The 27,107-nt window shown below is 43.9% G+C and overlaps 1 protein-coding gene across 3 annotated transcripts in view; it reads left to right on the top strand.

The window, feature by feature from the left end:
• The window catches only part of LOC129706277 (A disintegrin and metalloproteinase with thrombospondin motifs 20-like), a 270,471-nt gene that overhangs the window by 145,636 nt on the left and 97,728 nt on the right, over positions 1–27,107 (top strand). For all 3 annotated transcript variants that reach the window (XM_055650461.1, XM_055650462.1, XM_055650463.1), the window contains 9 exons: positions 2,187–2,397; positions 5,438–5,602; positions 9,074–9,238; positions 9,837–9,956; positions 10,203–10,310; positions 12,734–12,898; positions 14,237–14,533; positions 18,051–18,212; positions 22,274–22,450. In XM_055650461.1, the coding sequence (XP_055506436.1) occupies positions 2,187–2,397; positions 5,438–5,602; positions 9,074–9,238; positions 9,837–9,956; positions 10,203–10,310; positions 12,734–12,898; positions 14,237–14,533; positions 18,051–18,212; positions 22,274–22,450 (1,570 nt within the window). The remainder of the gene's footprint in view (positions 1–2,186; positions 2,398–5,437; positions 5,603–9,073; positions 9,239–9,836; positions 9,957–10,202; positions 10,311–12,733; positions 12,899–14,236; positions 14,534–18,050; positions 18,213–22,273; positions 22,451–27,107) is intronic.

The following is a 27,107-nucleotide window of genomic DNA, read 5'->3' as shown; positions in this document are numbered from 1 at the left end:
CGTCGCACCTCAACGCGTAATTAGCGTGCCAAGGACACGCAAGTGGGACGGGCTTTACAGTCCAGAGACCCAGATTAAAATGTTGACTATGGGTGCTGTCTGCACGGTTTGTACATTCTCCCCGTGACTGTGTGGGTTTTCTCCGGGTGCTCTGGTCTCCTCTCACATTCCAAATAGATGCAAGTTTGTAGGCTAATTGGTTTCTGTGAATTGTCCTTAGTGTGTAAGATAAAACTAGTGTGTGGGTGGCACAGACTTGGTGGCACGAAGGGCCTGTTTCCACGCTGTATCTCTAAATTCAAACTAAACTAACTAAGATTTCCACACCAAGGCAAACCCAGTCAAGACAGAGGAAGTTGAAAGTTGAAGAAGGGTCTCGATCCGATATGTAACCCATACCTGCTCTTCAGAGATGCTGCCTGTCCCGCTGAATTACTCCTGCTTTTTGTGTCTATCTTCGGTTCAAACCATCATCTGAACTTCTTTCTTACACAAAATTACTCTTCCATCTCTCTTTGATTCATCTTCATACCTGCCCCTCTATCTCCTGTGGTCTGTGATATACCCCCATCAAATTTGAACAAAGTTTTTCACTGTATCTGAGGTAACAATAGTAAACTAATTTAAAAGTGATTGCCCTTTTCAGTTTCTAAGTTCAATTAATATGGCCTTACACAATGGGCCTTCAAGAATATTGTCCCTCGTTTCCACAGTAATGAACTCCTTCATGAATCTTGCAATGCGTATCCTCTTTTATAATCACACCCCGCTCTCCCTCCCCACTGTCACCTCTGAATTTCCTATGCCCTGGAATGCTGAGTTCCTGGTCCTGTCCCTCCGTGATTGCACCAAATCATACTCCCACTTGCTCATCAACATTCCCTGGTCATCGGCTTTAAGTACCAACAAAACTCTGCACAATAGTCTTGGAGCTGTCCAGCTCCAAATCCTGGCAAGCTGGTCAAGCAGAGCACCTCTAAAGGTGCGGCCATTCAGGCCACAAGAGCCAGCCTGTAATCCTCCCATTCTGTAAACTGTACCCACAGGGATGAGCTCACATGCCAAACTTTTAATTTGGAAAGAACTTTTTAAAATATAATCCCTTCTCTTTTCCCTCACTGTAGACGAACCATAAAATAATAAAAATACTGATCAATCACCTACCTAACTGACATGAATGTCCAAGCAGTCCCTCCTGTCCAAAGCTCCCTGAGTCTCCAAAGCTTGTACTCTGAGGACCAGTATGCTTATGCCCACTGCACATTAGGTTAACAGTTGATGACAGTACTGGTATTAGTAATTGTAGTCTGGCATTGTGCAATAACTTTATTGTATTTGCTACACACAACGGGAGCACAGGTTTTATCTGTGCTCCAAATCTCCACTTTCTAATGGACTTTTGAATCTTTGGCATGGAGCAAGCCCAAACTCAACTTGTAGAAACAGAGAACTGCAGATGCTGGTTTACAAAAGAAGTCACAGAGCGCTGGAGTAGCTCAGTGGGCCAGGCAGCATCTCAGGAGAACAACGATAGGCAAGGTTTCGGGTCGGGATAAAGCAAGTCCTGCACGGACAGTTTGGCAGTGGTTCATTGAAGTTTAACTGCGCTGGATGCGATTCCCAACGGCCTGGTAACAATCTCAAGTTGGGTCAATGAGCAAGCAATGTGGGGAGAGAAGGCTGACACAGAAACCCATACAACCCACCCCATACAACATTCACATGGGCCTGCACCTTGTTCAGTCCCTTGATTTGGACAGTTTTATGGATAAGAAGGGTTTAGAGGGACATGGGCCATAGACAGTAAAATGTGACTAGCCCAGAATGTCAGGAAGGACAAATTGGGCCACAGGCCTGTTTCCATGCTGTATAATTCTATGACTTGTATGATTTCTGTCAGGAAGTCAAGGTACTCCACAAATTTCGCAAATATTTTGAGCAGAAGTCTCCCATCCTTCAGCCATCCTGATTTTCATCCAAAGCTACTGCATGCTCAGTCAGGGGGATTAAATTGAAAAGTTAGTTATCTCTGCCAAATAGTCCCCATCTTAACTGGCAACAGAAACTGGCAAGAACTGGGGGAAAAAAAAAAAAAAATTACCATGTTCTTTCCGGGCAATACAAACTGCACATGAGAATCGAAAACAGTTGGCTTTAACGTATAAGTAGTTTTGCTCTGATTTCAGGTGGCACACAGAAGGGAAAAGTGAATGTACTGCACAGTGTGGACCAGGACACAGAACACAGGATATTCACTGCATGAGGTACACGCATGGGAAAGTACCAAGGGTGCCGATGGACGACAGATACTGTGCCAATCAACCGAAACCTCCCAGTCGGGAGCCATGCCATGGTGACTGTCTCAGGTCCAGTTGGCATTATACATCATGGTCACAGGTAACCATTAAGAAGCCTCTGTCACCTAGTAGATAGATTAGCCTCAATGTTGTGTTACGTTGATGCTCCTAGTGATACTTACATTGAATATTTGAATGCAAGTGTTCAGAGTGTGAACCAGAAAGTCTTACTGTTGTTCCAAAACATGAACTTCAGAAGCACAAGGAGCAATAAATACAAAGTAAATGGTAGACCATAAGGCATAGCAGAATTAAACCATTTGGTCCATCTAGTCTACTCCCCCAGTTGATTTTGGCTTATCTATTTTTCTCACTCAACCCAATTCTCCTCTCTTCTCCCTGAAACCTTTGACACCCTCACTAAACAAGAACCTATCGATCTCTGCTTTTTAAATACCCAATATCTTGGCCTCCACAGCCTTCTACAGTATGTCAATGAATTCCACATTGACCCTCTAACTATCTGACCCTTAGCACTACCCTCTAACTAAAGAAATTCCTCCCCATCTCCATTCCAAAGATATGTCCTTTTATTCTGAGGCTGTGGCCTCTGGTTCTAGACTCTCCCATAACTGGAAACATGCAATCACCATACACTCTATCCAAGCCTTTCATTATCTGGTAGGTATCAATGAGATCCACCTCATCCTTCTAAACTCTAGCGTGTACAGGCTAAGTGGTGTCAAACGCTCCTCATACATTAAACCAATTCTCCCCAGGATAAATCTCGGAAACTTCCTCTAGACCCTCTCCAACACTACCACACTCTTCCTCAGATATGTGGCCCAATATTCCAAATGCAGCTCACCAACACCTTATAAAACTTCAGCATTATATCCTTGCTTTTATGTTCTAGTCTCTAAAAGAGTGCTAGCATTGCATTTGCTTTCCTTACCACCGACTCAACCTGCAAATTCATCTTATGGGAATCCTGCATCACCACTCGCCACTTTTGCATCTCCGATTTTCTGAATCCTCTCCCCATTTAGAAAGCAGTCATTGCTTTTATTCTATCTACCAAAGTGCGTGACTGTACGCTTTGCTACACTGTATTCCATTTTCCATTTCTTTGCCCACTCTCCCAACCAGACCAAGTCCTTCTGCAGACTCCCTGCTTCCTCAACGCTACTTTCCCCTCCACCTATCTTCGTATTATGTGCACACTTGGCCACAAAGCCTCAAATCCACCATCCAGATCATTAACCTATGATGTGAAGGGTCCAACTCCTGCAGAACACCATTAGTCACTGGCAGCCAACCAGTCCCCTCTATCACCACTCTTTGCCTTCTGCCAGTCAGCCAATCTCTATCTATGTTAGTACCTTGTCTCTAATACTGGGCTCCCATCTTGTTTAGCAGCCACACGTGTGCCACTTTATCAAAGGCCTTCTGAAAATCCAAGTAAACAACACACGCTGACTCTCTTTTGTCTATCCAGCTTGTTATTTCCTCAAAATATTCCAAGAGATCTGTCAGGCAAGATCTTCTCTTAACTAAAACAAGCTGACTTTGGCCTACAGGTAAAGGCTTGGACGGTGTTGCAGACAGAGATATCTGCTCCATACAAGTGCATGGTTCCCCGAAAATAGCAAGTCAGGTAAACAATGTGATGAAGAAGGCATTTGCCATGCTTGCCTTCATCGGGAAGGATACTGAATACAAAAATTGGAACATCGTGATGCAGTTGTACAAGTTGTTAGTGAGACCGCACTTGGAGTACTGAGTTCTGGTGGCCCAGCGAGAGGAAAAATGGCATTAAGTTACAAAGGGTGCAGAAGAGATTCACCAGGGTGTTGCGTGGGATTGCAGGCTTGAATTATAGTGAGAGTTTGAATAGACTGGAACCTTTTTCTTCGGAGCATAGGAGGCTGAGAGGTGACCTTATTGAGACGTAAAAGATCACGAGGGGCATTGATAGTGAACACTCACAGTCTTTTACCCAGCATAGAGGATTCTAAAACTAGAGGGCATAAGCTTAATGTGAGAGTGGAGGGGTTTAAGAGGAGGCTCAGGGGAAAACTTTTCACTAAGGGTAGACAAAAATTGGAACATCAGTAATTAGAAAGTAACTAGTATCTGCGCAAATGTCTTCTTGACTGTTAATTGCTAGCATTTGTTTGCTCATTGTATCTCAGGGTAGCTACAACAGAGATGTTGCCAAACAGGCTAAGCACCCATGCTTAGTGCAGAATTCTCATACATTCTCACAAAATGAGAAACAACAACACAAATTCTTGGCATTCTTAAATGTTAAAATTATAACATTGTGTGCAAAATAAAAATGAGATCTATAATTGGGAATAAAGTAGAAGTTGAAATAACTTTTCTTTAAGTTTATTTTTTTATGATCGGTAAACATCTGGGGGGATGCGGGTCACCTCTGTAAAATTACATTTTCCAGGCTGCAGAGTTTGTTGAGCAGTAATTATGTCATAAAATCTCAACTGCATTTTTGCAGCAAAACATACAATTTTCAGGCTTTTTTTTAAAGCAACGAGAACAATTTAAGTATCTTCGATTCTGCATCTGCCAAAGAAATGTGCAGGAACAAAGAATCACTGGGCCTGAGCTATAGGGAGAGGTTGGTGCAGGAGGATTTGGGGTGATATTTTAGAGGTGTATAAAAACATGACAGCAATAGATCAGGTAGCTGCTTAGAGTTTCTTTCCCAGAGGAGGTGAATCGGGACCAGAAGACATATGTTTAAGATGAAGGGGAAAATATTTAATTGGAATCTGTGGGTGGTGAGTGTTTGGAACAAGCTGGCAGAGGAGGTAGGTGAGGCAGGGTGATCCCAACATTTAAGAGGGATATGGGCCGAATGCAGGCAGGCGGGACTAGTAGCTGGGACATATTGGCAGGTGTTGGCTAGTTGGGCTGAAGGCCCTGTTTCCACGCTGTATCACTCTATGACTCTACAAGTTCCGAATTCACACATTTAATGGTGAATGTATATTTCTGCAAGTTGCTGCTTGCAATCTGGTCACTGCAACATTTAGATAACTGAAAGTCTGGCTCAAATACAGGCCTTCTCTATGCAATCCTGCTGCAGACTCTCACTGGCATTCTGGTTTTCTCAGTGCTCAAAGAGCTGTGGGGGTGGAACAAAGACACGGGAAGCATATTGCATGAACAACCTCGGCAGACGCCTCGTGGACCGGGAGTGCAACGAACATCAAAACGTTGTATCACAGGGATGCAGCGAATTTCCCTGCCCTGAATGGACAGCTAGTCAATGGAGTGAAGTGAGTGAACTTCAAGGAATTAAATGTCTACTGTTATTAATAGCTCTGTTGTAACACAACAGTTGTACAGAGGAAGTGTTATAGAAAATCATAAAGATAAGTGTGTCAATTGGGGGAAAGGGCATTAGGGGCTGGAGAATTTCACACTACATTTTTTTCCCCCAAAGGATTTTCAACAGTAAAGGTCCTTTTTAATAGCTATATCTTTATTTTGTTACTGCAAGCTAAAAAGATTGAAGGCTGTATGTTATATTGTTTAATGGAGTATTATAAATTCATAGAATATCGCAGTTATGGAGCAGGGAAACCGGCCCTTTGGCCCAACTTGACCATTATCATCGCATAACTGTCAATTTTCAATGACCACCCAGTGAAACTGACAAGACTGTTCTTAAGAACAGGTGTTTGATTACTGCAGGGATGTTACATGGAAATTGGTTTTGCCCACTTTACTGTTTAAAGACAAAACAGCTTTTTTTCCGCATGCACATTTCAAAAATCACTTTAAATGCATTGGAATGCCTTGCATGGGATGTAAAGCAGTGTACCACGTCCTTCCTTGAATAGACTCAGCAATTCAGACTCTTGGATAAATAATTACCTTGATTATTCTTTTTAGTTTTCAGTCACTGTTGACTGTTGAAGGGCCTGTTTCCGCACTGTATCTCTAAACTAAACTAAACTAAACTAGTGTGAAAGGGTGATTGATGGGTAGTTTGGACTCAGAAGCCACAAGGGGTCTTGCCATGCAAGCTGCTTAGTTTAAAACGTCTGCCACCCTTTGACAGGGCAGTAAACATTTGGACAGCCTATAATGTGAACAGAAACCCCCATCTTTCTCTGTGTCCCTCTTTGCCAATCTTCCAATCAATGGAAACAGTTTTGCCTTCATTATTCCACTAAATTCATCAAATTCTTGAACATCGCCCTTTGTTCTTGCCTTTTTGTTTAATCCACTGTGTTCCTCTAGCAATTTAACTTTTAAACTCTCATTGATCTTCTGTGCTCTGAAGAGAATATTTCCAGCACTGTGGTGCAACTTGTGGAACTGCTGCTTCACAAAACCAGTGACCAAGGTTCAATTCTGGCCACCCTTCTGTTTGTGCAGAGTTAACATGTTCTCCCTATGACCACCTGGGTTTCGTCTTGGTGCTCTGGTTTACTCCCATGTCATGCTGGTTTGTAGTTTAATTGCCCCCTAAGTGGAAGAACTGGAGAGAATTGAAAGAATACACGGATAATAAAAATTGTTATTAATATAAGATTGGTGTAAATTTGTGGACAATTATCCAAGTGGTTTTGATGGGCTAAGAAGTCTGTTTGCATGCTGTATCTCTCTATGACCTCGTAACATTGCTAATTTCTCCACATAACTCTTCTTCTTGCGTATGGTGTGCACAGCCTAAAGTTGTATTTCAACTTGTTCTATTTGGTCTATTTGTTTGTGCACGTCGGGTTGATTGCATTAGTGGAAACAGGGTGGACCACATGAAGGTTGCAATCTCCCACCCCTCCACATAACTTAAGCCCCAACTTGAAATGTTCTTGTAGCTTCACCTGCACCCTCATTAAGGCCTCCTGGTCCCCAGGATTATACAGGATGGAATGTGAATTCTACATTTCTCTGCCCTATCACCCAACCCAAGCCCAGTTCTCACCCAAGATCTTGGGAAATTAGCATCAGAGGTTATTTTATTGTATTCAATGTCGAGAGATCTGACTTTTTATCTCCTTCCCTCAACTCTGGGACTGAGAAGTTACTTGACCCAGGTCAGTAAAATCTGAAGAGCAGCCGGCATCGTCTGGTCTAAGTAGCAAAGTATTAAATAAGAAACTGCCTTTGATTAAGTTGAATACACCTGCTTTCCCAATGCAGTCAAGTGCGATCTATAAGATATATTCAAACTGAAATCCCTTGTGTCTAAAAGCTTATAGGATGACCTTATAGGATTTGGGATATTTTGTTGGTTGAGTCAGCAGATGCATGGTAGATGCAGTTTAATGTGGATAAATGTGAGGTTACCCACCTTGGTGGCAAAAACAGGAAGGCAGATTATTATCTGAATGGTGTCAAGTTGGGAAAAGGGGAGTACAATGAGATCTGGGGGGTCCTTGTTCATCAGTCACTGAAAGTAAGCATGAAGGTACAGCAGGCAGTGAAGAAAGCAAATAGCATGTTGGCCTTCATGACAAGAGGAGTTGAGTATAGGAGCAAAGTGATCCTTCTGCAATTGTACAGAGCCCTAGTAAGACCACACCTTGTTATTGTGTGCAGTTTGGTCTCCAAATTTTGAGGAAGGACATTCTTGCTATTGAGGGAGTGCAGTGTAGGTTTACGAGGTTAATTCCCGGGATAGTGGGACTATCATATGTTGATAGAATGGAACGGCTGGGCTTGTATACTCTGGAATTTAGAAGGATGAGAGGGTATCTTATTGAAACATATAAGATTATTAAAGGTTTGGACACGCCAGAGGCAGGAAACATATTCCTGATGTTGGGGGTAGTTCAGAACCAGGGGCCACAGTTGAAGAATAAGGCGTAAGCCATTTAGAACGGAGATGAGGAAGGAACTTTTTCACACAGAGTTGTGAGTCTGTGAAATTCTCTGCCTCAGAAGGCAGTGGAGGCCAATTCACTGGATGCTTTCAAGAGAGAGTTAGATAGAGCTCTTAAAAATAGCAGAGTCTGGGGATATGGGGAGAAGGCAGGAACAGGTTACTGATTGTGGATGATCAGTCATGATCACTGAATGGCAGTGCTGGCTCGAAGGGCAAAATTGGCCTACTCCTGCACCTATTGTCTATTGTCTACTTAATGTTATTCAGGGACTTGATAAAGTTGATAGCAAACTACTGCCTCCTCTAGGGGTAGATTGGCAGAGAGGATGTTATTTTAAGATCACCGCTAGTCTGATGTGAGTTTGCAAAAGATGGTTCATACCTGTGTTTTTGTTTAATTTCTCTCTCCCAGTTAATAAGAACAATGCTGGAATCTTGAACAAAATACAATTGCTAGAGTAAAGGGCCTGTGCCACTTGGGCGTGATTTGCGCGTAATTTACGCGTCATCATTTACTCGTCACGACGCGCGTGTCTTGCCGAGCACGTGATGCGCGCATGGTGTGCATTACGCGAGCATGGGGCGCATTACACAAGCATGGTGCCTGGTGACGTAGGCAGTGATGCGCGGTCTCTGTACATGGCCATCTGTGTGACGCACAAATGACGCCCAAGTGGGACAGGCCGTAAATCAGGCAGCATCTGTGAAGGGAATGGATAGCCAATGTTTCGGGCACGTTCTGGAAAAGGATCCTGACCCAAAATGTCGCCTATCAATTCACTCCACAGATGCTGCCTGACCTGCTGAGTTACTCCTGCACTTTGTTTTCACTCTAGGCTTCACTCTTTACTAATTTATTTTGTAAATTGAAATTCCTGTGCTCAATAAGTGACCGCTTGTATTATTTTAGTGCCTCGTGACATGTGGGAAGGGTACAAGACATCGGCAGGTTTCATGTCTGTTGAATAATGAACACCTGAGGGATGAGTTTTGCGACCCTACTACAAAGCCTGAGCCGATGGGGACCTGTGAGCTCCAAGAGTGTGCCTCATGGCAGGTTGGAGCATGGGGGCAGGTGAGTGTGGTACTCTTAAAGGTATAATGTTAATAAGTTGTAGTTCATAAACAAGGCCCTGCTCATGGCTGTAGATGGCTGTAGATGGCAGAGGCAGAATTAGAATTGTCCTCACTCACAGTGGTGTTCCCATTTGCTTCCATGTAACCCCCGCCCCGAGTTATGTCTGAAATGATTTACAGGATGTAGCCAATGTTTTCATTTTGATGAAGTCATTTCCCTGGGGGGCCACGGTGGCGCAGTGGTGGAGTTGCTGCCTTGCAGTGCTTGCAGCGCCGGAGACCCGGGTTCGATCCTGACTAGGGGTACTGTATGTACTGAGTTTGTACGTTCTCCCCGTGACTGCTTGGGATTTTACCGAGATCTTCGGTTTCCTCCCATATTCCAAAGACGTACAGGTATGTAAATTAATTGGCTTGGTGTATGTGTAAATTGTCCCTAGTGTGTGTAGGATAGTGTTAATGTGTGTGGATTGCTGGTCGGTGCAGACTCGGTAGGCCGAAGGGCCTGTTTCTGCCCTGTATCTCTAAACTAAACTAAACTAAACACATTTTCACATGGCGGGCTGCTACTAATTGATGGTGATGATTGCCTCTAGTGTGCTGTTACTTGCGGACGTGGATATCAGATGCGAGCAGTGAGGTGTGTGGTCGGTATGTTCACTGCAGTAATAGATGACCGACAGTGCAATGCTGTAACTCGCCCAAGAGATAACCAGGTAAAGCACAACCTTTTCCTGTCTTTGCAATGGCAAAATAAATAAATAATGAACATCCTGAGCTGAAAGATCGAGCTCTTAAAAGTGGGGTTACATTTTCAGTTTGCTAACTATAGAAATGAAGTTGCAGATTACTCTCCCTCATCCCCAAGAACCTACCAAAACCCAATTTAGGAACTTGACAGCTTTGTTTTGTGCCCTCTTCAAATTGAATCGTGAATGATTTTGGGCACATTTTCCACATAGGATTGTGAGATGCCTCCCTGCTTAGAGCCTCCCAAGATGGTCCCAACTCCAAGTCCAGCAACACAGAGAGGGACGTTGACTCAGTGGAGATTTGGATCCTGGACTCCCGTAAGTATTTATCATGAGAAACTGGCTCTATCAAAAGTCAGGATTTAAAAAAAAACGTGTTCTATATGGCACTCGGGTAAATGTTCATGAACTGAGCACATGTGGTGCTGCATTGGTGTGACTCGTGCTGTTGTACTGTAAGCAGACAAGTTTGTGTTGCCACAGCAGAGGAATGACTGTCCGAGTTTGGGAGGAGGACACAGGCGACCTTTTTTACAGTGGCACCGACATTGGAGCCGTGACCTTCCACCTCCACCATCCTATGATGAGGAGGGCAGTATTTTATCTATTTCTTTCCTACATTCACAGTAGCCAACCACTTGACTCATCAGGTCTATGTTGGTTCCCAAGAGAACAAGTCTGTTAGTTCCACTTCCCCTCTCCTTATTTCCCTGTAATCCCTCGCAACCTATTCCCTCTCGCACAAGTCCATTACCTCCCCTTTGATTCTTATTGCCATTAATAATTTTAAAAGGTGATTTACAACAGCCAATTAACACACCAGCAGGTCTCAGTGATGCGGGAGGGGAATGGAGCACCCGGGGAAATCCCACTTGCTGTCAGCGGAAACACACAAAGGTAGTGTCTGAGGCCAATCAAACTTATGTCCCTGGAGTTGCAAGACAGCAGCACTAACTGTATTTCAATTAATTTTATATATATCTCTAAAAATAGGCCTCCAATTGCGTGAAAAAGGGGGCCTATTTCACATCTAACGTGATGTCATTGGCTGAAATTGGTGTCAATCAGGGAGTAAAAAGGTTTGTTTATCAGTGCTGGATTCTCAAATCGGAGAGTCCACATTCTCTAATATATTTTGTTGTGGGCAGGTCTGCCTTTCCTTCAGCAGAAGTTATGACCAGCCATTGTGCAATCCATGCTATTGTAAACTGCAAACTTTATTTTGCCGAAGCGGTGTGTCGAGTCAGTCTCAGCTGTTGATTCCCCCTCACGGAAGAAGTCGCCAATACACAACATTAAAGATTCTTTATTAAAGAATAGTGGTGCAGTTCCGGGGAGCCAGTTCGATCCCAAGCTCTGTGTGTAGTTTGTATGTAGTTTGTTATCCCTGTAACCGCTACTGCTCCGGGTTCCTCTCACATTCCAAAGATATGTGAATCAGTATGGTAATTGGCCACACTAAATTGTCCTTGGTGCATGTGGGTGGTAGAATGAATGGAACTGTGAAGAGAATAGGTTACAGGGAAATTTACTGGTGAAATGGACTTACTCTGGAAGTCCGCAGAGACTCAATGGTCCAAATGACTGTCTCGGTAATCTTTTCAAATTCTCTGACTCTACATTTGCAATGTTCAACTAAGTGTACAATGACTGTGACCTCCTGTGACCTGTCTTGAAGTGGGAATTATTGTTGTATTAAGCTGGAATACTGACGATCTTCATCTTCTTTCCATTGAAGACTCAATAGTTTGATTTATGAATCTTCTGAGAAAGCAGGCAGCAGCAATCAGGCTTCACTGTCTGAAGCAAACTTCCTTTGTGTGCACCAGTTTACCAGAGTATTGCCTCTGGAGCTGCATCATATGTAAAGAGATTTGTGGCTATCTACCGCTTAGCTTAGACACTTCTAGTGAGAGCCAAGGCTATCGGCAGCTCTCCAATTTTATGTCTGCAGCTCCTTGTAAACTACTGAATGGTATTTTGGCACATAATATTTGGAAGCTGCTGTAGTTTCCTGCCCAGAGATATAATAAACAGTCAACAAATGCAACAACTTACTCAGCTTATGACAGTGTTTGACAGTCTTCCAGCATATTCTGCAGCTCCAGCAGAGATTCAGGCACGATGCAAATACCACTCAGTTCCAACACGCGAACAGTACATTTGAAGTGAAACAAAGTGGCAATAAACTCAACTCAAACTCAAACAAAATTGGATTCTTCATTTGCTGTTAATGTTGTCACAGGCTCATGGAGTTGTAGAGCATGGAACCAGGCCCTTTAGCCCACTTTTGCCCAGCTGACCAAGTTGGCATATTGTGATGACGTTCGCTTTGACCATACTCCTTATGATCTTGCACATCTCAATAAGATCACTCCTCTGCTCCCTATGCTCCAAACACAAAGTCTCATCCTATCCAACCTCTCTCTATAACTCAACCCGCAAGCACAAATAACTTCTTGGTGAATCATTCTTTACCTTGTCCAACTTACTGACATTGTACTTGCCTTGCAAGTGTCCCTGGAGTTGGATCTTTGTGGAAACATGACGCAAAAATATTACCAGTGTAATTTATGTGTTGCTGAACGGTTTATGGGACTCATTCCGTGATATTTTATGTCGACTTGTACACACGGATTTAAAATGTAGAGATGATATTGTGTTCCCCTGATGGTGTTTTTTTCGTGATGGTTGAGAGGTCAAAGATTGAACAGCTCTGGTTTCTCCGACTGTTGTTGCAGTGCTCGGTCACCTGTGGGGAAGGAACACAAGCTCGCTACGTCAGCTGCAGGGATGCTCAGGGTGGTGTGGCCGATGCACTGTTCTGCGCTCACTTACCCCGACCTCCGGAAACGTCAATGTGCTATAGTCCCTGTGGCCAGTGGCATGCTGGAGAATGGTCGCCTGTAAGTACTGTAACCTCTGATACTGTTTGGACTCTGAGAGCCTGCAGAACATGAGCAAGCAGGAGCTGATCCACCAGTACCTGGACCTGGAGAAGTCAGCTTCTCGTATGTCTCTGAGAAGTCCTTCTCGTATGTCTTGGAGAAGACCTTCTGTAGGAACTCGCTGCCGTTGTCTCCTGTTTCCAGACATACCATATCTGCCGGAAATCCAGGGGGGGGGGGGGGGGGGGTCACCCAATCGACCTCTCTGATCTCTTATTCTTTATCCTCTTTGTGCCGTTTTCTTAACCTGCTGCAACTTTCTGTCTGACGCATCTTGTCTTTCTTATCTTTCCCCGTCGAGCTGGAGATTCCCATTTTGGTATTTGAATCTTCACAAATCTTAAGCAACCAAAATATAATGGCTGGAATTTCTTACTCTATCTCACTGTTTTAAATCATGCTCTAACTCGTAACTTAACCTTCTAAGAGCTCAGTTCACAAAGTCCCCGCTCCAAAGTCTGATCCTTTTGTCTTTTACTTAATTTTACTTAAATTTAGTTGGGGTCTATTCCTAAGTCCCCGTTTCTCTTACCCTTCCTCTCGTGGGATATTTCTCTTCCCGGCCCCTCTTGGCGTTCTGCCACAGGTCTGGGTCACGGCCGGGATTTTCCCATCGAGCAGAGTTTTCCCTGTCCATATCCCGTTTGTTAGGGATCCTGCTGACCAGGCCAGATTGTCGGAGAAATCAATCGAGGGCTCGGACTTATGTAGAGTAAGGCTTTATGAGGTGATATCAGGGAGGAACCGCTGTCATGATCCAAAATGTTGTTTAGTTCTTAAGGGGTTGGACAGGCTAGATGCAGGAAGATTGTTCCCGATGTTGGGGAAGTCCAGAACAAGGGGTCACAGTTTAAGGATAAGGGGGAAATCTTTTAGGACCGAGATGAGAATGGTGAATCTCTGGAATTCTCTGCCACAGAGGTAGTTGAGGCCAGTTCATTGGCTATATTTAAGAGGGAGTTAGATGTGGCCCTTGTGGCTAAAGGGATCAAGGGGTATGGAGAGAAGGCAGGCTCGAAGGGCCGAATGGCCTACTCCTGCACCTATTTCCTATGTTTCTATGTTGTCTGTGCATTTCTCTCCACAGATGCTGCTTGACACACTGATTTCCTCCAGCAGTTTGGTTTTTGCTCAAGCTTCCATCTTCTGCAGTCTCTTGTGTCTCCATTGAAACTATTTTGTGACCAAGCGTCTGCAGTTCCTCATACCTACTTGTAAAATCATGTACAATGTAGTTGAAGATGTTCGTGTCTCACTACTAACTGCTAATTCTTGGCTTGTTTCTCTTGTGCACAGTGCTCTGTCAGCTGTGGTCCCGGAGTAGCGACCCGCCAAGTTGTCTGCATCACCTATCACCACCAGCTCACGGTCGAGAGCAATTGCGATGCCACAGAGAGACCACCTGAGGAGCAAGAGTGTCGTGCACCCCCCTGCCCCCCCGACCTGTATCCCCCAGTTGACTACCCTGCACACGTCCCGCACCATGACCATCCACTGCCACATGCTGACTTTCCCTCCCAAGATGTGGTCAGCCAGAACATACAGAGCAATCCATCGGGGGCAAGTCAATGGAGGACAGGACCATGGGGAGCAGTAAGTGATACTTACATCTTACTTCGCAGAGTCTGTTGTCAGTTTGATATATTTTCTAAGGGATTGGTGCAGGTGGGCAAACCGTCAGCGTTGACGTGATGGGCCGTAGGACCCATTTCTCTGCTCAGGGGGAAACACTGGCACCTCTGATCACTTAAGAAAACTTGAATATGCAATCCGAAGCTGCCATCTTGATTCCCTGAATGAGATAGGCCAATAGATAGATTGAACATCAGAGGTTTTTGGATAGGCGCATGGAAGTGCTGGGAATAGGGGGGTGTGTCTCATGTACAGGCAAATCAAATTGGTTTAAATTGCATAATGTTCGGCACAGCCATTGTGGGCCAAAGGCTCGTTCCTGTGCTGTACTGTTTTAAATTCTATAATATGGAGTCAAAAATTGTATCAAGGTGGGCATCGTTATTCATTCTCCTAGCATTTCTTGGTCTGGATTAGCAGCTTGTCTTCTTCGCTTGTTTTTCCAAACAGTGCAAACAGGCATTCAATATCTGGGCACGAGTTTATCCCGGAATAGAGCACAGAACATTGTAAGTTTTAAAAGTTGTAGAAAAACAGCAGGGTATTCTGGACCATAGAGTCATATAGCACAGAAACTGGCCCTTTGACCCAACTTGCCCATGCTGACCCAAGATGCCCCACATACACTAGTCCCACCTGCCCCTGTTTGGCCCATATCTCTCTAAACTTCCCTATCCATGCTCTTGTCCAAATGGATTTTAATGTTGTTATGGCTAGTGGCCCAACTATCTTCTCTGGCAGCTCATTGTGTGAAAAAGTTGCCCCTTAGATCCCGACTAAATCTTTCACCTTAAATCTTTTCATCTTAAACCCATTTCACCTAAAACCTATGTTATCTGGTTCTTGATTCTCCTACTCTGGATAAAGGACTCTATGCATCTACTCTATCTATTCCCCTCATGATCCTATACACTTTTATGAAACCACCCCTCATCATCCTGTGGTAGAAGGAATAAAGTCCTGCCCAACCTCCCCTATAGCTGAGGCCCTGATGTCCTGGCAGCATGCTTGTAAATCCTCTCTACTTTCTTTCCAGCTTAAACAGGATTGAATGTTGTGATAGAACTGGCAAAAGGAGTTGAATGCCACATGTATCCTCCTGTGAAAAAACAGCTGCAGGAGCCAAATTATACACTAACCTCCATGGCTGGGTGACTGTGTCAATTGTTAGGCTTTGCTTTCTCATTCACAATATCATATGATTCCATAATCCCTCAAAATCTGGCTTCTATCCAGAGAGAGAAATACGGTGAAAAATAATGTTGGATTGTTGGACATAAGAAGATGAGTTGTCTAAACTCTTGGTCTCTCCTTCTCTTCAGCGATGCTGCCTGTCCCGTTGAGTTCCTCCAGCTTTTTGTGTCTATCTTCGGTTTAAACCAGCATCTGCAGTTTCTTTCTAGGCATTCAATGCTTCCACTGTTTCTAAATCACATGTATTGACCATATGGCCAAAGGACATAGAACATAGAACAGTACAGCACAGGAGTGGGCCCTATGCCCACAATGTTTGTGCCAAACATGATGCCTAGCCAAACTAATCTCATCTGTCTGCACATGATCCATATCTCTCTATTCACAACGTTTCAATGTGCCCATTCATAAGCTTCTTAAATAACACTATTATATCTGTCTCCACCACCACTCCTGGCAATGCCTTCCAGGCCCCCACCCTGCTCTGTGTGAATCTGCCTCGCAAATCTCCATTAAGCACTTCCCCTTTCACCCCATAAGTGGACATTTCCACCCTGGGAAAAAAAGGTTATAATTGTCTACCCTATCCATACCTCTCATAATTGTACATACTTTATCAAATCTCCCCTCAACCTGTGATGTTCCATAGAAAACAATACAAGTGTATCCAAGCTCTTCCTGTAGCTGAAGCTCTCTAATCCAGGCATCATTCTGGTTAACCTACTCTGCACCCTCTCCAAAGCCTCCACATTCTTCCTGGAAAGGGGAAAGCTATAAACTTGGGCTCCAGGATCCCTCTGCACCAGGCACGTGCCGTGAGTAATTACTCAGGGTAGGCAGTCAGTCAGCATTTTAAAAAATCTTAAACCGTAGATTGTTCCCCTCTCTGTAAAAATGAAGAATAAAAATAAAGAAAGTAACAATTAAATTTGCCCAAGGCTTCCAAATCTCCTTCATTCTGAATTACTGAATGGGTGGGGGGTGGAGGGTGACGGCAGGTGGAGAGATGGTGGGGAAAACGGGAGCACACCGGGACAAGTTGAATCAGTTGTGATCTTATTGAATGATAATACTAGTTCAAGAGACCAATTGGGGGGAGAGTTCCTTTCACAGCGTGTGGTGAGTCTGGCCAGGGGTAAAGTTGCGGGGAGAGCAGGAGCATTGAGAAGGAGGGGGTCGGGGATCATGCCAGCAACTCACTCACTTACCGCTGCCGCGGTGCTCAGACGTGGAACCTCCGCATTGTGGCCGGGGAGGGAAGTAGCTCGGGTGGCTGCGAGCGGCCGCCGGACCACAGCGCCTTCTGTCGGCCCGCTCACCTCTGGCAGTGCTCTCCGTCTGAACAGTGAGGGGACCAGCTCAAGAGCAAAGATCATAGAGTGGAGTGGGTCAGCGGGCAGCGAGCAGTGGACACTCCTGTGTCAGCACAAACAAGGGACCAATTGAGGTTACTCACACTGACATATGGAGTAAGCTCCGCTGTCCTGTTATCCATCGCCCGCTGACCCGCTCTTGAGCTGGTTGCTCTGGCATGATCCCCAACCCACTCCTTCTCAACGCTCCTGCCCCCCCCGTAACTTTACCGCTGGCCAGACTCCTCACACGCTGTGAAAGAAACTCTTCACCCCCGGCGACGCTGTCCTTTTACAGCCGATTCTCACTTTACAGCCACTTGCGCTGCGCATGCGCAGTACACAGTCCAAGCTGCAAAGGCAGAATTTCAGCTGCCTTCAGCTCTGCTTGAAATTGACTTGAAGCAGTGTACACGGCACGTGGGCTGCACACACTTTCCCGTATTACATGTACTGCGCATGAAAGGCACGGAGAATTATGCTTACCTAAGAGTTTGATCACTTAGGTAGGCATAATTCTCCTGTGCCTTTACTATTTATATTTAATAATTATCATTTTATAATTTTAGTCGGGGCAGGCAGTGCCTATGCCCTGACGGCACGTGCCTGCTCTGCACATCAATGTTGTTAAGGCTCTTGCCAAGAATTGTATATTCGCTCCTCACATTCAAACTCCCCATGTGTAACACCTTGCACTTGCTCGGGTTAAACCCTATTTACCATTGCTCTGCCCATTTCTGCAGCGTGGTAATAGATCTACCAGCTATGCCACTGTGCTACCCCTATGTTTCCAGAAACCCATTTAACGTCAGGGATCTAAAGTCGAGTAAAAATCCATGACTTTCGTATTGATGTCTAAAGAACAGTTGATTTGAATCACTAAAACATAAATGTTTTTCCTGTGTTACTTACTGTCCATTGAACTATTTCAGTGCTCAAGCAGTTGTACTGGTGGATTTCAGAGTCGAGTGGTCGTCTGTCAGGATGTGGAAGGGCGGACAGTCGACTCCTGTGAAGAGCGAATGAAGCCTATGGAAACCAAGCACTGTGACTCCGGTGCATGCCCACATTGGAACTATGGCAACTGGGGCGAGGTGTGTATTCTGTTCGATCAATTAAATCTTCTCAGAAATACTTTAAGGTTGCATGTACCATCCACCAAGTCATTCATAATTTTTGTAGATTGCATTTTTAGAGAGTTGCCTTTGGAGTAGAATCCAATTGATTTTTAAGTGTCCACTCACCCTTACACAAAATGGTGTTTGGTGTATGGAACAAGCTGCCAGAGGAGGTAGTTGAGGCTGGGACTATTCCAATGTTTAATAAACAGTTAGACAGGTACATGGATAAGATAGGTTTGGAGGGATATGAACCAAATGCAGGCAGGTGTGGGCTAGTTGGGCCGAAGGACCTGTTTCCACACTGTATCACTCTATGACTCTAATTATTCTAAACATGTGATTTCTGATGACCTCGTGCAGTGTTTGGTACTCTACTGCTTGAAGCCACTAACCAGTGCTTTTCAAAATTCAGCAAGTGTTTCCACGGAATCTCTGTCTGGTTGATGTGTGCTTATGGCTTCTGCTTTCAAACAGTTGTCTCAAGATAACCAGGAGAAGTGTTGCTTAAAATATCCCTCTGTGATATCATCTAAATTCCTGTTCTATAGAGTCAAGAGTGTTTTATTATCAAATGCCCCAGATAGAACAATGAAATTCCTACTTGCGGCAGCTCAACAGAATATGCAAACATAGTTAGATATGACAAATGAGAGAGAGTAATAAAAGCACACATGCTCAAAAAACAAAAAAACAGTGCAATAATAATAATAATAATATTGTACTTCAGAACCGATATGAGGGTGTAGTGTCCTAGCCTGCTCAACTGCTCCCTCTAGCTCAGACCCTTGAGGCCTGGCAACATCCTCCTCGTAGAATCTCAGAGTCATGCAGCTTGGAAACAGGCCCTTTGCCCCAACTTGTCGTCATCAACCAACATGCCCCATCTAAACTAGTCCCACCTGCCTGCTTTTGGCCCATATCCCTCTAAACGGACGACAGATAGCACAATGGGCTAAGAGTTCGGCTGGCGACCGTCCCACCTCCCGCTTGGAGTGCATACTGTCGTTGTGTCCTTGGGCAAGACATCCCACCCACCTTTGCCTGTAAAATGTTACGGCGGCAGGCCGGGCACATCCGCGACGCCCCTGTGTCCCCCTTTCAGGGAGATGTCTAAATATTTTGTCTCTTATACGTACACTGACAATGATAAATAATCATTTCTTTCAAACTACCCTCCTCCGGCTGCTTATTTTACGTTGCGATAATACCCGACTCAACTATCTCCTCCGGCTGCTTGTTCCATACACTCATCACCCTGTAAAAATAAGTTAACCCTCAGGTTCCCATTAAATCTCCCCCCCCCCCACACACCTTAAACCTATGTCCTGCAATTCTCGATTCCAGACTCTCGGTTCCAGTTTCTCAATCTTCCCTGCACCCTTTACAGCTTGACAACATCTTTCCTATAAGATGGTGCCCAAAACTGAACACAATACTCTAAATGTGGCCTCACCAACATCTTGTATAATTGCAACATAATCCCCCAACTTCTATATTCAATACTCTTTGACTGTTTAAGGTCAAAGCGCCAAAAGCCTTTTTGACCACCCGACCTACCTGCAACACCACTTTCAAGGAACTATGTACCTGCACTCCAAGATCCCCCTGCTCCACAACACTCCCCAGACCCCTACCATTCACAGTGTAGAACCTGCCCATGTTGGACCTCCAAAAATACAACCTCACATTTCTCTGTATTAAATTCCATCAACCATTTCTCAGCTAACTTGACCAACTGATCAGGATCCTGCTGCAATTTTTGGCAACCATCTTCACCATCTGCAATATCAAGCACTTTTATGTCATCTGCAAACTTACTAATCATGTCATGTGCGTTCTCATCGTAATCATCGATATGGATGACAAACAGCAATGGGCCAAACACCGAACCCTGAGACACGTCACTAGCCTCCAGTCTGAGAAGCAACCTTCCACCATCACCCTCTGCTTCAAGTATCAAGTATATCTTTATTGTCATTTTCCTGAGACTCAGCAAAAAAAACGTTGCCACCATCACCAGTGTGCAGTATGCTTCAAGTATCACTAAAGTATTCCGATCTGGCTCTGCTGCATGTGTCATTTTGCGCGATACTTTGAGTACGTTTATCACTTATACCTGCGGAGAAGCTGAGGAGCATCCTGCTGGTTTTGCAGCTAATGCTCCCGTACCTCTTCCCAGAAAAACGTTGCTCCAACCATGTCCAATTTTCTATCCATTCATCTGTGGATCCCAGTGCTCTAAAAAGCCTACCATAAATGGGTAATGTCCTACTTGATTCCATCAGCTCTGTCATCATTTTGGTGAAGGAAAAAACGGCTGCAGATGCTGGTTCTAAATGCAAAATCGAAAAGTCCCTCATAACTGTAGACCACAGATAACTGCTTTTCCCTGCAGTAATTTGCCACTCAGTGGGACGACAGGCCAGGGCACAATTTCTTCTTGAGCTTCCCACAGTGTGTCTGGATATATCTGATCAGGACCGGGAGATTCTCTACCTTCGTACTCACCGGGACCTTAAGCACCTTTTCGACCGTAATACTGACTGCTCTCAAGGTGCTTCCATTGACTGCCCCAAAGTTCCCCAGTCCTCCTGACCATGAGTCTCTATCCCCCTCCATGCATGTTGATCACTTTGATTTGTGATCCCACACTTCCTTTACGTTTACCTGCCTTGCCCTACACTTTAACAAGAACATGCATGTCCTCGACTCTTGTCAGTACACTTTTAACAACATCCATTTTCCTGACCTAACTTTTTCTCCAAACAACCTATTGCAGTCAACTTGAGCGAGTTCCTGTCTCATACACTCAATGTTGGCCTTGCCCTAATTTAGAATTTTAACTTGAGGGCTCACTCTGTCCCTATCCATAATCATCTTAAACCTAATAGAACAGTGGTCGCTTGTCCCAAAAGGCTTACCTACGAACAATTCATCCACTTGCTCCTCCCAATTTCCCAAGACTAGATCAAGTATTGCCCTCTCCCATGTAGGGCCCTCAACATATTGCCGGAGAAAACTCTCCTGAATACGTTTGACAAATTTCTCCCGCTCCTAATCTTTTGCACTATGACATTTCCAGTCAATATTGGGAAAGTTAAAATCCTTAGAATGATAATCATAATCATACTTTATTAGCCAAGTATGTTTTGCAACATGCGAGGAATTTTATTTGCCATAGTCATACCAATAAAAAGCAGCGAAAACACAATTAAAAAAAAAAAACTTAAACATCCACCACAGTGACTCCTCCACATTCCTCACTGTGATGGAAGGCGAAAAAAAAGTTCAATCTCTTCCCTTCTTTGTCCTCGGGGGGGCCTCGAGCCGTCCGTTGACGTGACGATCTTGGCTCCTGCAGCCGGCTGTCGGGCCCTCTGTGTCAGGACGATCAAGCTCCCGCATCGGGGGGATCTCAGCTCCCCCGCGCCGGGTGATCGGCCCACAGGTCGGGGCTAGTCTACGACTTTAGAGCTTCCTGACATCAATTTCTACCCGAGACTGCGAGATCTTCGATGTTGAAATCCGCAGGCCGCGGTTGGAGCATCAATCCCAGGCAAGGGATCGCAAGCTTGGATGGCAAGTCCACGGCCCCAATGGTGGACTTATTAGACCTACTGCTGCCTGTAATTTCCTGGCATATTTGTTCTTCTAATTCCCGTTGACTATTTGAGGGCGTGTAATACACTCCCAACAAGGTGATCATCACTTTCTTGTTTCTCAGCTCCACCCATATAGCCTCACCAGACAAACCTTCCCTAATGCCACCACTGCCGTGACATCTTCCTTGACCAATAACGTATAACCTCCTCTCTTTTACCGCCACCTCTGTCTCTCCTGATGCACCTGTACCCTGGAGCAGTGAACTGCTAGTCCTGCCCCTCTGTTAACTAGGTTTCCATAATGGCTACAACATCCTATGCCCTAAATTCATCTGCCTTACCCATTAGGCCTCTTGCATTAAAATAAGTGTAATTTAATCCAACGTTCCTTCCGATTATTATCCCTGTTCTCACTGTGGTTTCTGATCATAGTGTACACAACCATGTGATGGTGGAACTTGGACAAGACTGGTCATCTGTCAGCTGCCCCAAGGCCAACGCCTGAGTGACCAAAACTGTGACATCTTGGAGAAGCCTCCTGACAGAGAACAGTGCAACATGCAACCTTGCCCTGGCAGTGTCTCATGGCATCGAGGACCATGGAATTTGGTACGATAGTATACTCTTTCTCTATTTCTCTCGTATTCGTGTGTACCTACTCAGAATCATACGTGTTTAATTTCAGGGAGCTGTGATTATTTTTGTTTTTGAATGTAATGTTAGCAATAACGTGCAAAAGAAAATCCTGTTTTATGAACATGAGGGAAAGGTGAGAATGCAAACAGTTATCAGGAATACGTTCTATGTAGCTCAAGTAAAGGTCACAAACTAAGATGGTGCTTAATGATATACAACATGGTAACTTCAAGCCTTTGGAGAATTAGCTTTCAGAGCAATGTAAACCTTATTACAGAACTAAATAGCTGGCTGCTTTTAGCTATAGACCGGAAACAATTTATACAAGAAAAAAAATTAATGGTAATGTATAACTTGTCTTCCATTTGTCTCACTATGAATAATTTGTAAATTTGTCTATAAGGAGTTTTCTTCCGTATAGCAATGGATCAAAACAATAATTGAAAAGTAGATAATTTGTATAATAGAAAGTACAATTTTGTACAGAATGTATCTTTAATGTTTGTCTTAATCATGAATGCACTGAGGAAACTCGCTCATGTGCATTTTTGGTGTAATTTTAGTAATTGGTGCTTCAACAAACCAGTCCGACTTTTAGAGTCTGGCACGAAAAATGCACAGTAGAAATGTTATGGGATTAGCTGTGATAAACTCCATTCTTATGTTGCAATCTAATGCAGTCATGTGTTACAAATGCAGTTAATGCAGTGGATGTCTGAATTTTATCTTAAAATAATTTAGCTGTATTACTTTAAAGTGTAAAATAACTCAGATGGTTTATAAGTGTTATTGACGTTAGTAGTGAACTTTATTAATGAACACTCTTAAGCTTGTGGTTCTCACCTCGGGGGTGAACTCCATTCTTTGGTGCTGCTCCTTGTTGGTAATTGCCAATCACAGTTGATGTTGCTCCATTAGAGTCAGCGGTAGAGACGCAACAATCCTACACAGTATGACGATTGGTCCATAAGAGTCTTACACAGAAAAATTGTCTTCTGTTAATGTTGTCTTCTGTTATGATGTCTTCTGTTATGTTACATTTAATTAAAGAGAATCGGCTCAATGCCACAGGGATTTTCCCCCCAGGAATCTGTGGTTATAGGTTTTCCAGTCCTAAACAATGTATTACCTCTTAACATGCTTCTCGGTTTGAATGAATAGATGGCAAAATACCTCCAGTCACCTCTGATGATGCAAGACTCAGACCTCAGCTGTTCATGCACTGTGAAAAGCCTTAAACATCTCACTGTGCTGAGAGGCAAGCAGTTGTATAGGCTGTGATTATATATTTGGTTTGTTTATGTTGGTACATTGGTAACACCTATGTGATTGCTGTAGCAGGCTCTAAAATTCTCTCACTGGCAACGTAAAACTTAACCTTGGTAGTGTGGAGTGACTACTTTGCAAATTGTCAAATAAATTGCATTAAAACTAATTGCTTCAGCCTTGCTCTATTTATACTTAACTTTCTTTTAATAATCAGTAATATACAGCACAGACACAGGCCATTTGGCCCAACTTGCCCATACTGGCAAAGATGCTCCTTCCCACGTTTGGCTCATATCACTCTAAACATTTCCTATCCATGTACCTGTTCAAATATCTTATAAATGTTGTTACAGTACCCAGCTCAACTTCCTCCACATACCTACCATCCTTTGTGTGATTAAATTGCCCCTCAAACCCGTTAAATCTTTCACCTCTCACCTTAAACCTCTGTCTTTCTGTTCTTCATTCCCCTAACCTGGGTAATAGACTCTATGCATTCACTCTCTCTATTCCCCTCATGATGTTATATCCCTCTAAAAAATCACCCCGCAGCCTCTTATGCTTCAAGGAATAAAGTCCCAGCACACCTAACCTCTCCCTATAGCTCAGATCCTCAAGTCCTGGCAACATCCTCATAAATCCTCTCTACACTCTTTCAAACATGAAAACATCCTCATAAATCCTCTCTACACTCTTTCAAACATGAAAACTTACCCTGCGCTTCTCTTTCCAGCCGGGTATAGCAGGGTAACCAGAACAGAACACAATACTCCAAATGCGGCCTCACCTTTTACTGGCTTCATCTTGCATTAAATGGTGTTCATGTTATTCCCTTTATCATATATCTGTACACTGTGGATGGCTTGATTGTAATCAAGTATTGTCTTTCCGCTCACTGGTTAGCACGCAACATATGTTTTTCATTGTACTTCGGTACACGAGACAATAAACTAAACTCAAACCTCTGCTCTACAACACTCCAGGGGCTCTGACCTGGTTTGACCTCTCAAGGTGCAATACCTTGCACTTGTCTGCATGAAACTCCATTAAACATTCATTAATCCACTTGCCCACCTGATCAAGATCCTGCTGTAAGTTTTCATAACCATCTTCACTATTATGATACGACCTACGTTAGTATTATCTGCAAACTTACAAATCATACCTTCTATATTCTCATCCAATTTGTTGTAACAAACCACAAACAGCAATGGGCCTAGCACTGATCACTGAGGCATACCACTAGTTACAGGCTTCCAGTCCAAAAAACAATCTTCCACTATCACCCTCTGCTTCCTTCCATGAAGCTAATTCTCTAAGCAGGCTCCTAGCTCTCCTGGATCCCATGTAATCTAATCTTCCAGAGCAGCCTACCATGCAGAACCTTATCAAATGCCTTGCTGAAGTCTATATTGACAACATCTATGGCTTTGCCCATCTCATCCTTTTTGGTTATTTCTCAAAAGAACTCAATCAGATTCATAAGATATGATCCCTCGCGTACAAAACCATACTGACTATTCCTAATCAACCCTTGTCTGTCAAAATCATATATATCTTATCCCTCAGAATCCTCCCTGGTAACTTGCCTTCCACAGATGTTAGGCTCACTAGTCTATAATTTCCAGGGTTTCCCTTGCTGCACATCTTAAACAGAAGCACAACAGCCTTGCTTCAGTTTTTTGGCCCCTCACTCCTGCCTAATGATGATTCGTCTATCTGAGTCAGAGCTCCTGCAATATCTTCTCTGGCTTCCCACAGTGTCTTCAGATATATCTGATCAAGCCCAGGAGATTTTTTTATCTGCCTTCACATGCCTTAGAATGTCCAGTACCTCCTCGACCGTTATAGGGACTGTCCTCAACATATTTCCATGAACTCAGTGTCGAGTCCCAAGTTACCTCGTCTTTATATCTTTCTCTGCAGTAAAAAAACGGAGGAGAAATACTCACTGAAAAACTTGCCCATCTCCTCCACACAGAGATGACAGCTTCGGTTTCTGAGGGGCCCTATTTTCTCCCGAGTTACCCTCTCTTGCTTAATGTACATAAAACCTCTTTGGATTTCCATCTGCCAGAGCTATCTTCTGCTCCCTTTATGCTTCCTTATTTCCTTCTTAAGTAAACTCCCCCGGGGATACATCTTATTTAATATCATCAAAGTTGGCCTTGGCCCAATTCAGAATTTGAATTCCGGTCTGAAGAAGGGTTTCGGCCCGAAACGTTGCCTATTTCCTTCGCTCCATAGATGCTGCTGCACCCGCTGAGTTTCTCCAGCTTTTCTGTGTAACCTCAGAATTTTAATCTGTGAGGCTGCCTTGTTTTTATCCATAACTATTTTAAAGCTAATAGAACAGTGGTTACAGGTCCTAATAGGCTCACCCGTGGACTCTTTGTCACTTGCCCTTCCCAATTTCCTACGAGTACGTCAAGCTTTGCCCTCTCCATTGTAGGGCACTCTACATACAGCCTGAAGAAACCATCTAAACACTTGGCACAATTGGCAGTCCCAGTCTATATAGTGAAAGTTAAAATCCCCAACTATGACAATGTATTTGTCTTACAGCTGCCTGCAATCTCCTGGCATATTTGCTCTTCTAATTCCTATTGATTATCTGGGGACCTATAATACACTCCCAACAAGGTAATCATCCCCTGTTCATTTCTCAGCTTCACCCATGTAACCACACTAGAAGAACCATCAATAATGTCATTTTGGGCTACTGCCGTGACATTCTCTGTAAATCTATAAAGCAACAGCCCTCCTCTTTCACCCCCACCTCTATCTCTCCTGTAGCATCTGTACCCTGGAACATTAAGCTGCCAGCCCTGTCCCTGTCTTAACCAGGTTTCTGTAACAACTGCAACATCCCAGTCGCATGTATCCATCCATGCTCTGAGTTCATCCACCTTACTCATCAGGCCCATTGCATTAAAATAAATGCAATTCAGTCAAACAGTCCTTCCTTGTTCCCTGCCATGTCCCTGCCTATCCTGTCCACTAAACTCTCTTTATTACCTTCCATACCTTCAAGCCTCCCACCTGCATCAATTCACCAATCCTGCCCGATCCCCCTCCCCAGCTAATATAGTTTAAACCCACCCATGTAGCACTAGTCGGCTTGCCGAGCAGGATATTGATTTAATTAACTAAAGTAGATGTTTAATTCAAAGATACTGTAACATCTTTGGTTTTGATTTGGCTCATTTCTCTTACTTAACACAATCATTCCTCATTCTGAGCATGACTTCACATCCCTTCCCAGCATGTTCCTTTATGGTCACTAGATTGTCCAACATTCAACCTGGGGAGTAGGCAGTTACTATGATCTGATAGACTTGTTCATTTGATTAAAGCTTCG

This window comes from Leucoraja erinacea, chromosome 19 (genome assembly GCF_028641065.1).
Source record: "Leucoraja erinacea ecotype New England chromosome 19, Leri_hhj_1, whole genome shotgun sequence".
Taxonomy (NCBI): domain Eukaryota; kingdom Metazoa; phylum Chordata; class Chondrichthyes; order Rajiformes; family Rajidae; genus Leucoraja; species Leucoraja erinaceus.
The sequence above is the reverse complement of the archived record's forward strand: the minus strand, read 5'-3'. Positions and strand labels throughout refer to the sequence as shown.